At 30.4% G+C, this 17,981-nt stretch overlaps 1 protein-coding gene across 11 annotated transcripts in view; it reads left to right on the top strand.

The window, feature by feature from the left end:
• Positions 1 to 17,981, top strand: part of LOC107457025 (protein peanut) — a 111,456-nt gene that overhangs the window by 48,483 nt on the left and 44,992 nt on the right. For 8 of the 11 annotated variants that reach the window (XM_087161625.1, XM_087161624.1, XM_087161622.1 and 5 more), the window contains 5 exons: positions 6,588 to 6,846; positions 7,869 to 7,975; positions 9,093 to 9,193; positions 11,707 to 11,841; positions 12,239 to 12,356. In XM_087161625.1, coding sequence (XP_087017751.1) covers positions 6,588 to 6,846; positions 7,869 to 7,975; positions 9,093 to 9,193; positions 11,707 to 11,841; positions 12,239 to 12,356 — 720 coding nt within the window. Of the gene's footprint in view, positions 1 to 3,037; positions 3,249 to 4,331; positions 4,485 to 6,587; positions 6,847 to 7,868; positions 7,976 to 9,092; positions 9,194 to 11,706; positions 11,842 to 12,238; positions 12,357 to 17,981 lie in introns of those variants that run through there. The other 3 variants (XM_043052069.3, XM_087161626.1, XM_043052071.3) reach the window with 3 other exon arrangements.

Here is a 17,981-nt window from a genome sequence, read left to right as displayed (position 1 = left end):
ATAATTCGGTGAGAATTCACCCGATTAGACATATGATGCTCACTACGTGCTCTTGCGAGCCGAAGCCTATCAATTAAAACGTATTAGCGTTTTATATAATATAGATTAGCCACATGATGCTCAATACGTGCTCTTGCGCGCCGAAGCCTATCAATTAAAAATGAAAACTGTTGCCAACGCGAGAAAAGAAATATCGGTTTTATTGATACATACGTAATAGCGTTTTATATAATATAGATTTACATAACACAATATCGTATTCAATCACTATTTTTATAAATAATATTATATTTTTGGTGTGTTAAGTTATTATAGGGGAATCCGGAGCTGAAACATTTTTGATGCTCTAGTGCAGATCCAGAAGATAAGTTAAATGCTCTAGCTAGATAGTATGCTAAAGCTCCAGTAATTTTACTACATACTTATGCGGGCGTTTGAGTCTCAGATTTTAATTTGAAATTTTAATTATAAAACGTAACTTTAAAAAAATATCAGCTCACATAGGAAATACGAACTTAATTTACAGTTGAGTCATTTGTTCAATCTTAAAAAGAGAATAGATTCTACTAAAGCTTTTTTGATATTTGATCTTAAATCAATTATAAAAGTATTTTAATGACGAACTTAATGGCTTCATGGTTCCAAAACCTGCATCTTTTAAACTGCTTTTATAAATTGTTTATTATTTTTGTGAAATTATTTCAGATTTAAAAAATTGCTATTTTAACCGACCATATTACACACTTGCGTACACTTCCGACACGTGTGGGCCCATTGTTTTAATCCAGTTATGGGGTAATATATTTAGCACTTTCACATAGGATCCTGTGGCGTCTCTCGGGGTCGTGGAACCCGTTGTTACCTGATGAGGTTAATTCTTGAGGTTGCGTAAATTTTTAGGCCTTGTCAGCTCCTTCTAAACGTTTAAATGCATTAATAATTACGCCGTTGCCTACCATTAATGATTAAACCCTGAAAAACGAGCCAGCTTGGGATGGTGGCTACGCGTTATTTATAAGGTCTGAAATGTTACGAAGTGGCTGGGTGACGCAGTTGGTTTGTCGTCGGCCTTCTGAGCCCAAGTCTTCGGGTTCGATCCCCGGCCCAGACACCGGGTTTTCGGAATGCTGAAAATCCTCAGCGGCCATGCCGTATGATTATGAGGCATGTAAAAGATCCCTGGAGTGCCTTGTTGGCTCTTGGCATTTCCGGCAAAATTAAATTCCTAGTGCACTTTAGCATTCAAATAGAGTCTCGGTGCTGTCATCTAGTGTGGCAGAAACCAGACGTCCAAATTAACATGGCTAACGGTATCTCACCCATTGTGGTGGTCCTGAAAGAGTGGATACCACTTCTGGAGAATGCACTAGGTCTGCTCATCGGGAAGATGGATTGTGCAGCTCATAGGAAATAAAAAAATTTCACGAAATTCTAAATAATAAAATAAGTATTTGATAAATTGTGGCAATAATAAAATTGGAAAAAGAATTACAAATAACTTTTACTTATTTTGTTTGTCAAACTTATATATTTGTTAATGAAAATATGCAAAACTTGGTAATATTTTTTTTGAAGAGTGAACTAACATAAAAAAATAAATGATTAAAAAGAAGAGCTGAGGAATTTCACTGTTTTTGCATCAATACGAACTAAGCAATTTAATTATGTTTAATGAAATTGTGTATTATTGAACAAGATACAGTGAAAAAAAAAAAGTGCGTGTCTAGTTGGTTGTTCCCAAGGTCTCGTGCCTTGTGAGTAATAAATTATTCATCATACGAAGACCTCAACAGTTCTTTGAAATTTTATCGCTAGAATACGAGAATTTATTAATGATAGTACTGCGACTTATGACTATGATTATGATCGCCGGAAAATTTATGTGTTTTGTTTTTTTAAAAAATTGTTTTTGTTAGCTTTATATCGTCGTATTCTTATAACATTGCGCATGATATCCAGAATAATGATGAATGTGTAGAAATTGTTTACGAAATCTTACTCATAAATTTTGTTTTGAATACTTTTGTTTATGTATGAAGATCTTGGGTTATAATAAGCCACATTTTCAAATTGTTTAGGAGTGAATTTTTGGTGAAAAATTCAGAAATTCGCAAGTAGAAAATAAACCATTTCTGCTTTATATACTGATGTTTAGAGGATATTACGGAAACTTAAGTGGCTATCTGAAAACAATTATAAAGAACATTTTGATGTAAAGATGTCACTTTCGGAAAAGGGGCAGGCTGTCACTAAGTCTTAAGCATATTATAGATATATTTTTTCGATTTTTATTGAACTTTTCTATTTGTTTTTTACGTTTACATAGTGATGTGGTAATTGCAGCTAGAGATTGTTTTATTAAAAACGAGACACGTTTTATTTTGCTTTTAACATGTTTTTTCTACAATATTTATTTTTTTCATTCAATGTTACGTGAATTGCAACAACTAATACAGTCAATCTATGTTACATTAAAGCCAATATACGTAGTTGTCGTTAAATTTCGTTAACTGCTTGCAAAATATATTCCGTCTAAACAACTCGTAAAATTATGAAGAATTCGAATTTTCACAACTCAAATTTCTAGAAAGAGAAAGTTGAATTTTTTAAAATAGTGAGTGTTCGAAATAAATTATTTTTCATAATTCAAATTTAAATTATTTTTCATAATTCAAATTATTTTTCATAATTCAAATTAATTATCATATCTTAAATAATGTTTCTTAGTAGCTGGATTTTTTAAAAAAGATTTTTAGAAACCTCAATAAAATTTCTCGCCAAGTTAAATTATTAAAAAAAAAAGTGTAATCTACATCTGATCTCCAATCATTAATTTTATTAAACACTCAATATACCTAGTGATCATTAATTCTCTATTTTTGGTATAAAATTGGTACTGTTTGTGACCAATTTCAAAGCCGGAAATAGCTGCATGGATCGATGTCTCACGTGAGAGTAATTTGCACTGTAAGCATGAACATTTTATTTTTGCGTGATTTCTTCTTAACATTTTCTTGAAAATTGTTCTAGATTGTTACTATTTGTGTCGTTTTTGTGCATGATGGCGTATCGTTGGCCTTGAAATAAACCTTCGTGTGACCGTAATATTTAATGTAACATCACAACTGTAGCTTTACAAATTTATTTTTTTTAAAAATTGTATTCATTTTAGAATAGTGTCTCTAGATTTTAAATTTGTTGTATCATTTGTGTGAAAAACTTTTCTAGACATGCTTTGTCTCAAAACGGTAGGTCAAATAATTTTTTTTATATAATCATTTTTCCTGACTCTTGTAGATTTGGTTTGTCAAATTTTGTCCAAATCATCAATTTTGTTTTCAAATGTAATTTACTGTCTAATTATCGATGGCAAAGTGAGTTCTTATTTAATTAAAAGGAAACCTAAGTTGTATTTTTTTTTTTAAAAAAAAAGTATTTTTTATTCTTAATGCATAAATTGGCTATGTTTATCGACAACGAGCCTTCTGAAAATCATATCAGCTATAGTAGAGCATATAGATCCTTAAAATTTTAAAAATTTCAGTTATTTTAAGAAATTTGTTTTGTAACAAAAATCTGTATAAAAATTTAGCTTTTAGGTTTTGCTAAGTCTCGTGGATTTTGTGAAATTCTGGTAATTTAAATTTCAAAATTTAATTAATCTGAATCAGGTAATATAAATCGGGAAAATTTTGCCTTGTACTACGAATTGGTTTAAAAAAAAAACTTATTAAAAAAACATAAGAATTCTCTACAAAACTGGTTTAAAAATCTTGCTCTCTATTATTTTCTGAAAAAAAACTTAAACTTCTAAAAAAACTTATTTATTACCAACTCTGTATTTTTCTAGTTCAGAAATGTTTTTTTAAAATTTTTCCTCTCTAAATTACGAATCGAAATATGATTATATATTCTTGAAGTAGACTTTTTATTTAAAAGATTAATTAAATAAATTGGAAGGTGTTTTTTTTTTTTAAAGCCTGAGGGTAAAAATACGCAATTATCTGGTTGAGTTAGAAGAGTTATGAAGTGTATTTAGAACTAGTTTTATCCTAAGTGGATTTGAGGTTGTTAAAATCATTTTTCCTGGGAATCTTTTTAAAATGTGATTCACCAGAAAATGTAGAATAAAATATGAATGTATAAAATATTTTTTTATTGCCTAATTTATGAGAGACTTTTATTATATCTAGAAATTCATCTAAGTTACAAGTCGTTTTAATTAAAGTAAAAACCTTTAAAAATTAATTAAGAAGAAATGCAAGAAGTTTTGCTTGTCGCATAAGCATGTTCCGGAAGCAACAGATGACTCACTTCTTTATCATTCATTTACCATTGATAAGTTAATCTCAATGTTAATAAGATTTTAAACCTACAAAATTCTTTAAAGCATTTTTGTAATGTAAGCATCGTTTGCGTTTTAGGAGAAAACGATTTTTTAACAGAAATAAAAGTAATGTTTCCAGAAAATGTTTTTCTTTTAAGTAGGATTTTCAAAATTTGTTTTCTTAATATTTATTTTTAAATTAAGCTTTATAGTTATTTCTTTGAAAGTTAAGATTTTATCAATAATTTGTCGATTTTAAATTTGATTGTTGACGAATTTTGAACCGTTTATCTTGCTGCTGCCACCGTTGGTGCTAATAATTATAAGATACGTTATTTTGATTAAAATATTTAAGTCGCAAATAAACTATTTTTGAACATAATCATTTTTAGTTTTGATTTGCTTTATGCCATCATATAATTGGTTCAAACAATTGATAAGCCTTGTCATTAAAAAGAACCAAGAATTTCCATGATGTTAAAACTGTTTTTTAGTTATTTACATTTCAACTTCCGTTGTTTATGAAATCTGAAGACTGCCTTGAGTTTTTCTTGTTTTATTCTAGTGTTGATGGCTGGGAGAGGATAATTATAAACATTGAAGTTTGCCTTACGTATAATAAAGCAGTGCATCTAAGTTCATTGAGTTAATAATTTGTTTTAAGTGAATTTAATGCTCTCTATTTATTTAACTTTTTTGTGTTTATTTCTTCTGCAGTTTGTGCGTTTTTGTTTGATTGCTCAGACTTAACATTAATTTTGAATAAATCATTGTGTTGAATTTTGAAATTATTTGTTTATAAATAAGCTTTTAACTGAAATTGTGAAGAAATTGTTTTTGTTTATCTGTCATTCAAAAACAGAGATTAAATTGTTTCTTAAACTATAAATACATCTTAAGCTTTGTTTGTATTGTTTCCTAAGTAATAGCGATAAAGTTTTTTTTTTTTTTTTTTTTTTTTTTTTTTTTTTAGATGTATGCTCTGTTTTTCTTTTGTAAAAATCACATCCTTAGGTCCATTTGACCTTACGCTGATGCTTTCAATTTATTTGTTTACTAATTCTTTTATTTAAACTGCAACATTTTTATTATCTTATAGCAAGTTCACCATTCAGGAACAAAAGGAAATATAACTTCCGTTTTGCTTTAATTTATTGTCAGATAATTATATTGCAAATCTTACATTCAAACAGAAAACTAAATATATCTTAGGTTTTGCATTTTTATGTATTGATATATGATTATGTTGCATATCTTCAATTCAGTGGAGATAATAAATATATTAATTCTCAATTGTTTTGTCTGTTCTGACTTAAAGTTAATGATTTTTTTAAAATGTGGAATTTATAGATTTAATCAATATTTTCGCAATCAATTTTGCAATTTATTTTTTATTAATTTATTTTATTGAGCTAGAAAATTTCAAGATTTCATAATAATATACATTTTTAAAGCTAAAAAGTTGTAACTTGGTTGTCATTTTCACTTTTATTTTTTATTAGTATTTAGTTTATTTTTTTATTACACACTTGCAGCATTTTTATATGATTTTGCCTGTTTTTATATACTAGCTCCTTTTATATGCTCAGGTATATTTTAATATTTTAAATTTTTTATGAAACTGTTTAACAAGTTCCAAAAGGAGCCCAAACATTTTAATTTTTAAAAATTAATTATAATATATATGTACTTGTTTTAAAGCTTCACTTTAAGCCAGAATTTCCCAAACTTATGACTTTTGTGTACCCTTTCTAAATTTTTCGTACCGCTGTGTACGACTAATAAAAAAATGAATGCTTTATTTACTCTAAAAAAATTGCACAAAAGTTAAAAATCACAACTGGCTGTTGACACCACTAATTATTAACTGTTACCTCTGCTAAAAATAGCCAATAGAAAAGTACGTAATTAGTAAATTTTATGACTAGCTTTGTTTTTAAATAAAATTTTTTGAAATTTTCGTTTGTTGCAAGATATTTCGCATAAGAGCACGTACCCCCACTAGACTCTTCCTCCCGTATCCCTGGGGGTACGCGTGCCACACTTTGGGAAACACTGCTTTAGGCCATAAATGTGGTTTTCCACTAATTTATTTGAAATATCTGACTGTTCTGGAAAAATATTTGAACCCATTTATTGATGTGTTTCTTTTAACATTCAAGACCATCTCGAATTATATTTAAGTCTTATATTGTTGTATTTTTTGTGCTTGTGTGTTTCTTTCCTTGTTCTAATGAAATCCTGTTTATTTTTCTTTCAGTTAAATGCGAAAAGGGATTTATTCTATCGGCATGATGCTACAACTACTAATCCTACGTTAACAAATTCAACTGTACCTCCCCCATTAAGCGTCAATTCCAATTCCTCTTCCAAAGAGTCTTTGTCTAGCAGAGACAGTGACAGAATGAAGGATACTCTTCCCAAAGATATGGATGGTTATGTAGGCTTTGCAAACCTCCCAAATCAAGTCTACAGAAAGGCTGTGAAGAGAGGCTTTGAATTCACGCTCATGGTTGTTGGTAAGGAAGAGTATTGCTTAGATTTAAATGTAGTTGTGCTATATTATGCTTTTCAAAAGTGCTTTTGTGATTGAATTTTAGATAATGATTTGTTACTACACCATTTTTCTCACTTAAGATGATGCTATACGTTGTAAGTAACTTTTCATGGGGAATTCTGTTTTGCTCCATTGGTATTTTAAAATTAAAAGAGTAGAGAAAAGTGAGTTCCGTTTAACCCAGAGTGAACGATTAAATTTCAAATGCGGAAGAAATATTTTAAAGTTATCAAAATACAAACAAAGTACAACTGGATGACTTCCACATTGCATAATTCTGCCATAATTTTTTTACATATTGATGTTTTGAAAAAACTTCTTTCAGTATTTAAAACTTCGTGTTTTATTCTAGGTTTACCTGAACTCTATTTTTCTATCATTTAAACTTTGAATTACTTTTTACATAAAATAATTTGCCAAGATGGTTTTTTCCTGCAATATGGCACCTCCTTAATGATAATATGTGTAACATGGCTAAATATCCAAATCCTTGTTCTAGAAATCCTTATATAAATAATTTTATGCAGAAAAAGCTTTACTCTTGTTAACTAGTTTTTAGTAATGCTAAAAAAAAGAGAACTATTTACTGGTTTTTTCAGCATATTTTTTATTAATATTTTTTTCCAGACTTTTTTCATTGATATTAAAAAGATTCAAAGTTTCTTAAAAGTATTTTTTCATTTTTCTGGAAAATTGTTTGCAGGTCTGAAAGGCTTACTTATTGCAGCAATTCATACATTAAATTTCTGAAAAATATTAAAATTGTTTGCGAAAATTTTTTCATTTTGTTTACTTTATCCATTTTTAAGCAACTTTATTCTAATTTAAGCCTCATGTTTAACTATCCCAATTTAGTTTCAATGCATTTTCTTTTTTTCAATAAATATTTGATGATTTTTCAACTCTTGACAGTGAATTTAGAGCTGTTACAAATTTGTACTGAGTTTCATTAATTTCTTAATCTAATTCATATTTTGATTTTAGGTGAAGCTGGTCTTGGAAAGTCAACATTAATTAATTCTATGTTCCTTACTGAAATATATTCAAACGAATACCCAGGCCCTTCTCTTCGTGTAAAGAAAACTTTGCAAGTAAGAATGATAGAAACTTTTTTCTTGGGCTGTTTTCAGACGAAATTGATTTTAAATGGTCTTGAAATATTCTGCTTCAAAGAGATGCCATAATTTGTCTAGCCATATAACTTGTCTGTTAAAATAAATATAAGATTAATTAATGAAAATTATGCATTTAGATCAAATAAGCTCATTTTTAAAAAGGAGGCTATTTTAAATTTTGGCATATTTAGATCCATCATTTTTTTGTAACATTCTAAGGTGCTGCAGCACAAATTTAGGGAACCTATTAATGATGGAAACTTTTTTTACTAAAGTTCTAAAAATGCATCATAACTTCTTAAAAATTTTATTTTTATGCCATTTACTCTTAAGTATGCATTTCATTCTAATTTCTCATTTTAGTGCATTTCAGGTATACAGCTGTTAATGCTGTTTAATTTTTTGCATTTATCAAATAAATTATTGCGAAGAAAATTGAAGCTCATTTAATTACTTACAAGTTTCAAATACATGTTTAAAAACATTTAACCATAAAAATTCTTTTTGTCCTGGCAATCGTGGTTATTTGGCTATTTTGGTTATTTTGTCTTTATTGTTTTTTCCTTGAAATTTTATGTCAACTTGGCTTAAATGAGGAAACAGAAAAAGAAATTTTAATGCAGAAAGGATTTTATTTTTTTGCCCTAATCACATTTTTAAATTAAAATTTGCTCTCAATAAATATGTATCTTATTTGTTTCTAATTTTGTGTTATTGTTGAACTCACATTATTTTTTTACTTTATAGTTGAATCAAATATTTTTTTAAACATAATAGTGTTGCTAGACTTTTAAATATGATTGATTTTTTGCTTGTTAAGCTTATGCATCTGCTCTTAATTTGTTTTGCTTATTGCATGCCCCCAATTTTGCTGTTTTTTTTGTAAGTATAAGTAAAGTATAAGTAAATTCTTATTAAGGAAAAAAAAAGCTTTCTATGAAAATTATAGTTTTATTACTTGTTTTAATCACATATATATACAATTTTAACTCTGAATAGTTAATCCTTTATTCTACATGCTTATATAATCTTTTACATTGCATAAGCAACAATCTTACTTGTGCTTAGAAAATAAATTTTGGATTTTTTGTAGGTTGAAACATCCAAAGTACTGCTCAAAGAAAGTGGAGTTAATTTATTACTAACAGTAGTAGATACACCAGGTTTTGGTGATGCGGTGGATAATTCTCAATGGTAATTTATTTTTTTTCAAATTTTAGTTTTATGTTTTAGTTAGTTTGAGTATGATTTTTCTTTATTAAAGGACACCACACAAATCTTCTAGAAATTGATTTGCCATCAAATGAGCTGAATTTTAATGTGTTATAATTCAGGGCTGTCCAACTGCAAAGAATCCACGGGCCAGAATTCCGGTCACTGATCACCTGGTGGGCCGCAGTTTGAAAAAGTTGAACAATACCCTCTTACCTCTTATACAGTAACAATTAATAGTTGAATTATTAATTATAAAAAAAAGGAACAGAAGAATTATAAAACAATTTGCTTGCATTTTAATAGGAAAACTGAGGCCGATCTGCCTGAATAAGAGGTTGGCGGGCCGCCAGTTGGACAGCCCTGTTATAGTTCAAACAGTCTGGGCAACTTGATATTTTCATACATTTCCTAAGTAGATTGCTGTGAAGGGTTGCTATTTTCCCAGAAGATTTCTTTCTCATGTGCTATGTTGTCAAATGGTTTTTCTTTACTAAGTCCCATCCTTCTTTTTCCATAGCAAAACTTTCATGTCAATTATCCAGATTGTGTTGTAATTGAACTCTCCGAGCTTTAGAAAGGCAAAAAATACTTCGTCTCTCAGACAGTTCAAAAAATTGAACATTTAACACCACTTTTCACTTGCAATTTGACTTAATGTCAAATGTTATAGACCGAAGTTTGCGAGCTCATGGCCCATGACCACTCTTTTCATGTTGTTAGAGCATGCCCAATGGATGTTGAGTGAATATGGATGGGCATGATAAAATGTGATGATTGAAACATTTTTTATTAAATACAGTGCCATCTCAATGTAGCAAACAACTAATAAATAATTAACTATGACAGGTTAAACATAGAAATGTGACATCGTTAATCACTAGGATTCAATAACTTAGTAACGTGATGTGACTTACTACTGTTAAAAATACATTCCTTTCTTATAAGTTCAATAATTGAATGTGCACAGAACGTCACTCATGTTATCTGTGAAGGAAAATATACCTGTTGCCAACAAATGCCCCAAAATAAATTCTGTTAATTCAATGGTTAGTTAATTCATATTTAGAAGAGTAATATTCCACTCCAACATTATGTAGTTGCGTACACATTATTAGTGTTACATAGTTTTTGAGATATGCATGGTATGGGAGTAACATCAAGTACCCATCTACAAAGTTCATAGAATGTATCTATGAAGCAGTGAATCGATCTTCCCAACAAAATGTAAATAAGATTCAAATAACTGGTAACTAGTTCTGTTTATGTGTAGCTATATATATTTGTATACATCCAAGTATTTTTTTGTTTTGTTTAAACAATCAATCCTTTTAAGGGCTGTAACGTGCAAAATCTGATGTGACAATCTCCATGCGGTGAATGTTGGTTAATGATAATGTCAGTATGGTATTAGAAAATTAAGAATTACTATTTATGTTCCAGATTTTACTTCTCAGAAACTATGAATTTTTGGACTATGTGTCAATGAGAGCTCTTGATCAAAATGTTTTGAACTACAACATATTAAATTTTCAGCCAATTTGACAGAGTTAATTTTTAGCTCCTTTTTATCCATAATTTGGACTTGGCAATTTAAAATCTTTTTAGCTTTGTTTTTAGAAACCAGTTTATATTTATAACTTTAAAAAAAAAATTGTCATTGTTTTTTTTTTTTTTTTTCGCTAGCTATAACATTGTTCTCATCTGCTATCACCTAAGTTACCCAACTTTTATAAATATTATTTTGAATTTTTAGTAAGAATTTTAATTTATGTCATGACTTAAAATTTTATTTCTCATTTTATTATAAAAATAGACTTGCTCTGCGTTTGTGTGTTCAAATTATTTGAAATAAAAATTTAAGTCAACTAATAAGTAGTTTCCTTATTAAACTGATGTAATCTTACTTTTTTTTGTTTATACTTAAAAATATAATGTTTGTTCCCTAAACTAAACTCAGTGGTGCAACAGTCCATAGAGGGCCAAGGCCTGCTGTGCCCATCTCAGTTTTCTTGACCTTGGGCTCTGGAGTGCAGGAGCAGGTGTTCCCAGTTGGTGGTCAGCCGAACGCGGAACCCCCTGTGTTTAGTTCCCAAGCATGCTTGTTACTCATTTATCTACCCACTGAAGGGATGAAAGGCTGAGTCGACCTTGCCCGGCCGAAGGATATGTTTGTTCCCTAAGAAATTTTTAAAAAACTACTTTTTTATTTTTACAATAAAGAAGAAATTTTATATCTAAATGTAGATTTTAAAAAGAGATACAGTAAATATTTTTCTTTTGTTTTATGTAAAACTATTTCTTATGGTCTTAAATACATTCATTTTTTAATTTTTTAGTTTGTTCTTTATATTTTAAGACTTACATAGATAATTTTGATGACATTTTGAAAAATTTCAAAGCTGTTTATATTTTCTTAATAAATGATTTTTAAATCATGTAATAACATTTAAATTAAGTTATATAAATAACATTTGTTTATTTTATTTTATTAGTTGGTCACCAATATCTGACTACATTGACAATAAATATGAAGAATATTTAAATGCTGAATCCAGAGTCCATCGAACAACAATTCCTGATGGTAGAGTGCACTGCTGCTTGTATTTCATAGCTCCTTCTGGTCATGGGTAAGTTAATTCACATTTCTGGATGCACTTTTTTATTTACAAATAGTGAATATTTAGTCTAATTTAATCTATTTTTTTTAACATATCTATTTTAAAAGACTAATGAAAGACAGATTGAAAGAAATGTGATTTAAATTTCAAAGAGCTTATAGTATCATTGATGATTGCTTAGAGCATGCTATCATAAGCAGTCATCATCATTTTTGATATTGTTAGAACATTGGATAATGGTAGTTTTAAAACCACATTTTCTTTCATTACTTTTAAATAGCCTACTATTTTTTGTGTAATACATTCATAATTTTGCTATGTATGAAATATAGCTATTTCATTTATTAATTTTTGAATGTGAAATCATTAGTTTACATATTTTGCTAATTGTTATTTGTTTTTATAGTTTAAAGCCTTTAGATATAGAATTTATGAAAAGACTGCACGATCGAGTGAATATCATTCCTCTTGTTGCCAAAGCAGACACAATGACACCTGAAGAATGCCACTTTTTTAAAAGACAAGTAAGGCTTATTTTCTTGAACTACCATATATTTTGGTATATAAGTCTACCTCTTATTTCTCATCTGCTAATTTTTTTTTTTATGTTAAAAATATTTCACATTGTTCTTTCTTGATATGATTCATTTGCCCAGAAATGAATGTGCTATGAGGCGCCTCCTTTTAAAATACAGTTTAAAATACTATTGTAAAATCTTTTTAAAAAATGGAATTTTGAACTTGTTGGATGGGGTGGGCTATTTTTGGTTAGACTCAGCAGATGAAGTAGAATTCTTTGCGGAAAGGGAACCATAACAGGACACTGCCAACATTATTGAATCTGTCACAGATGACGTTCTGGAATGTTTAAATTTATAGCTATTAATGATGGATTTGATCTTAATAAAGTTTTTTTTTTTTGTGTTATATTTTTTGAATTGCTCTTGAACAAATTATCTTAACTTTTCATATTCTTAATATTTTTTTTCTGAATTTAATTCCAAGAATTGTTTTTTTTTTTTTTAAAAAAACTTTAAATGTAAAGAAATATAATGAGAGCAAATGCGAAATTAATAATATATAGCATATTAAAAATAGTTTTGAAAAGAGTAAATTGAGACAGAAAATCAGAAATACAATTCTAGCAGAAAACGAAGAATATTTTTTAAGATATGTGTGCTCATCTTTCGTGTTCTTTAAGCTGAAGTTTACGGACACATTAATATTTTCAATATGTGTAAGACAACATTAACTCTAAATATGATAAATACACCTGTCGGCCTAAAACCAACACGCTTGATAATTTAGTAAATAACGACGGACCACCAGCTGCACTTTTTGTTTTTTATTAATAACAACAACATTAAGTATAAACAACAACAGCAGCTGGAGATATTGTGGATTTCGAAAGGGTTTAAGAGATATTTATCCACATCTAATGTTTTCGAGTCTCATAGGAGAAGTGATGATTTAATCTCGTTCCGCTAGGGAATGGCGCGCATGCGCCAACACACCGCCCAGCCTTGCACTGTTCACATGCAAGAACTTGACAATTTTTTTTGCACTTATACATTTAGCATATAATTTTACAAAAACTTTAACATTATTGAGTATTATAACTTTAACATAACTAATACTCAATCAGAATCTTTGAGATACATTTAACATTTTTTACATGAAATTCTAATAGAAATACAAGTGTTACATAAAATTATATACAAATATTTAGATGAATATACAACTATTTAATTTTCTATCGGCAGTACACTCAATCTGGAAACTGACCTTTTATATACTCCCTTACAAGTTTTTACTTCAACTACCCTTATTTGATTATCTTGTCCAGGATACAGTTTTACTACCCGACCCAAGACCCATTTGCATGGGAGAAGGTTTTCTTCTTTTATCAAAACCATATCCCCGATTTTTAAATTTTTCTGATTTTTTACCCATTTTTTTCTTTGCTGTAAGCTATTCAGGTAAGAAAGGCTCCATCGTTTCCAGATTGTTTGTACTGACTTGGTAATTCTCTGCCATGAGTTTAAACGACTTGGCTCGATATCAGTTAGGGATGGTTCAACTATGGCCGTTATGGGCCTCCCTATTAAGAAATGTGCCGGTGTCAGCACTTCTAAATCTTCAATATCAGAACTAAGAGGAGTAAGAGGTCGAGAGTTCAATATTGCCTCTATTTGAGTTACGAGTGTTAAAAATTCTTCGCAATTAAATTTAGAGTTCCCTGCTACACGCTTAAAATTAAATTTAAATGATTTAATGTTTGCTTCCCAAAGTCCTCCCCAATTTGGGCTCCTTGGGGGAATAAAGCTCCATTCAATTTTTTCTTCGCCAAAAAATGCAAATAATGATTCCTCTCGATCTCTTACCATCTTAAACAAACAATTAAGTTCTTTATTAGCCCCTACCAAGTTAGTTCCGTTATCTGAAAAGATTTTACGACAATTACCCCTTCGGGCAATGAATCGTTTAAGCGTCGCTATGAGAGCTTGCGAAGTCAAGTCACTGATTGGCTCAAGGTGTATAGCCTTTGTTACTAAACAGATAAATATACAAACGTAGATTTTAATTTCAGGACCTTTCCTCTGATATTTATTTTTAATAAGGAATGGTCCGCATAAATCTATTCCAGTAGAACTGAAAACTTTATCAGGTGTTATTCTTTCTTTTGGCAAATTACCCATCTTTTGATTATACTCTTTAGGATTTGCTTTAAAGCAAACTATGCAACTGTGCACGATTTTTTTGCACAAATTCCTACCATGAATGGGCCAATATTTTTGTCTAACCTGAAAAAGTAGATGTTGTGCACCAACATGAAAATACTTAACATGATAGTATTTAACGATTATTTCAGTTAATTTACATTTAGAAGGCAATAAAATGGGATGTTTACTCGAGTACGATAATTGAGAATTTTCTAGTCTGCCACCCACTCTCAATAACCCTTCTTCATCTAGAATAGGTGATAGATTAAAGATCTTACTCTTATTGGAAACGCTACCTCCCGACTTTAGAGCAGTTAATTCTTTTGGAAACTCTTGCTCCTGCAAGCAGCGAATTAGATAGGTTTCAGCATTGGACAATTCTTCTACCTTCAGAGGACCAAGAATCCTTTTCTCTGGATTTCTCAAGTTATGAATGTACCTGAAAAGATAACTACAAATTCGAACTATAGTTAAAAATCTATTGCTACGATTAATCAGATTATCAAAAAAAGTTTTGTCATGATTTAAAGTCAAGACTGTAGTTTCTACTGAGTTTTTGAATTTTAGTTCTGGTAAGTATTCTTCTTCATTTGGCACTGGACAGTCAAATTCACTCACGAGTTCATCGGACAACAAAAATGAAGGTTTGGATTTTGTGCCATTAAACTCTACATTCAATCAATCAATCAACAAAAATGAAGGACCATGCCACCACTTTTTGCTGTGCAGAAGCGACTCTGCACTGAGACCTCTTGTCAACAAGTCTGCGGGATTTTCTTTACCGGCGCAGTGAAACCAAGTATTAGGATCAGTCAGCTTAGTGATTTCTCGAACACGATTAGCGACGAATTGTTTCCATTTTTTCTGAGATCCTCTAATCCAAAACAAAACGACTTTTGAATCGGTCCAATGGAACACTGTGCACTGTCCTTTCTGATTGATGATTTTCAGCACTTTGGAACTCAGACGTGCAGCTACTAAGGCTCCTAGAAGCTCAAGTCGAGGCAAAGTAACTCCTTTTAGAGGTGCAACTCTGCTTTTCGAAGTAACGAAATTTACATACACTTTGTCTTGTATTTTAAGTTTCACATAAATGGTAGCTCCGTATGCAAGTTTCGAGGAATCACAGAAAACATGCATTTCTACGATGTCACTATTACTGTTAGAATCTAGCACAAGTCTTGGAATTCTAAGTTCTCCCAGGAGCGGTAACTCTTTACACCAATTTTTCCAACTTTCCATAATGCTGGGAGGGAGATTCTCATCCCACGAAACTTTCTTTTCCCAAAGTTTTTGAATGAGGCATTTCATCCGTATAATGAAGGGAGTAAGCAATCCCATTGGATCAAAAATCTTTCCGATGGTCTGCAGAAGAAATCTTTTGGTATTTCGGCAGTTTGAAACGAATTCTAAAATACCTTTTGTGTCTAATATCAAGCAATCATCTTCAGTTTACCATGTCATGCCTAATACCTTAGCATTATTAGTTCCTAAGTTTATAGGAATATCAAGTGGATAAGTGTCAAAGGCTTCTTCTGACCACTGACTCATCAAGGCGGAGTCGTTGCTAATCCATTTTCTCATCTCCATTCCAGCTTCCTTCATGATTTTCTTTGCACTTCGGGATATTATAAGTGCCTCTTCTCGGGTATCTTGACCTGTTATCCAATCGTCTACGTACATGTAAGAATCTAGATGATGTACAGTCGTGGGATATTCCTCTCTGTATTTTTCAATATGATGTTTGATGGTGGCTGCTAGTTGGAAAGGGCTAGTGTTAAGTCCAAAGAGTAATCTCTTGAAACGATAAATTCGAAGTTTTGGTTTTGAGTCTAAACGAGGATCACTGTCTGTCCACAGAAATCGTACTGTATCCTTGTGCTTATCCGCAATGCAAATTTGTAAAAAGGCCTGACGAATATCTGATGAAATAGCCACTCGGCTAAGTCTAAAGTTGATAAGTATATCGAAAAGGTTAGGGTAAAGGTTTGGACCTGGCCATAAACAGTCATTCAATGAAAGTTCGTCTAGCTGGTGAGATGCTGCGTCAAACACTATTCGAGTTGAAGTTGTAACGCGACCTTCCTTTTTAATGGCCTGATGTGGCAAATAGAACAAGGGTCTATCAAAGTCCGATTCAGAACTCTCTACTTCTTCGATTATTCCTTGGTCCAAATAGTCCCGAATGATATTTTGGTACTGAGAATATAGTTCAATATCGAACCGCAATCTTCTTCATAAATTAAGAAAACGTTTTGCAACGCAAACGTTATTCGATAATTCTTTCCAGTGTTTACGGAATGGTAGTTCAACTATATATCGACCATCTTTATATTGTACAGTTTGTTCAAAAATGTTCATGGCTTGATCTTCTTCTCGAAGACAAGGGTCGTCTTTTATGCCGAGAGATTCAAGTTCAAAAAAGCGTTTTAAGGTATCGTCTATAGAATCATCGTTTTTGAGAAGAAGACACGAATTTTCATTATTAATTTTTATCTCATCAAGTCGACCACTCGCGATCCATCCGAATTCCGTTTCTCTTAACAACAAATCTTCATTAACTTTATAAACGTTATCCTTAATTATTCTAAAGAAAACATCAGCATTTAATAAAGCGTGAACTTCTTTCGCTTCAAAAAATGAAGGATCCGCTAATTCAAAAAACTCGGGTATTTTCGTTTTCGATATATCTAAGCTGACACTTGGAGTCAGACCCGTAATTTTATCTGCGACTAAGAATTCAATCGGTTCTTTAAAACTACCACTTTTATTTGAAATGATAGTACTCAATTTTCCTTTCAGATTTTGTTTAGTCGAATTAAGTCCAGCCACGAATGTTTGGATTCTTTCTAATTTAATCCCAAGAATTTCACTAGTTCTCTTACTCAATATATTAACATTTGATGCCGAATCGAAAATAACTTTACATTTAATTAATGACCCATCCCTTTTTTGCAAGAGAATATTTCCAGTAGATAATAAAACATTCTTTTTATTTTCATTAGAAGTATTACTTAAAACCGCATTATGAAGAGAGCTTTTATTTTCATTTTTTATTTCTGATCCTACGAATGCTGAGTCAGCGATTTGATTTTCTGACGCCAGCTGTTTTCTGTTCTCAGCGATAGCTCGTCTGAAACATAATGTATTCGAATGGCGTTGACCACAATTACATACAAAAGACGATTTACATTCCCATTTTTTATGATTTTCTTTCAAACAAATTTCACATAGTTTATGATATTTAACAAGTTCAAATCTTTTATGCGGTGTTAATTTCAAAAATTTATCACAGCGAAATATAGGATGTGATTCTTTCAAGCAATTTACACAGTTTTTATTTTCTATATTTTCATTCATCAAAACAGTTTTGTTTTTAAATGGGAAATTAGTTGTTTTCTTAATTGTTTTCGTTTCTGAATAACA

This window comes from Parasteatoda tepidariorum, chromosome 4 (assembly GCF_982258835.1).
Source record: "Parasteatoda tepidariorum strain Cologne lab strain chromosome 4, Ptep-v5.0, whole genome shotgun sequence".
NCBI classification, from domain to species: domain Eukaryota; kingdom Metazoa; phylum Arthropoda; class Arachnida; order Araneae; family Theridiidae; genus Parasteatoda; species Parasteatoda tepidariorum.
Note: the sequence above shows the minus strand (reverse complement) of the source record. Positions and strands in the feature narration are given on the sequence as shown.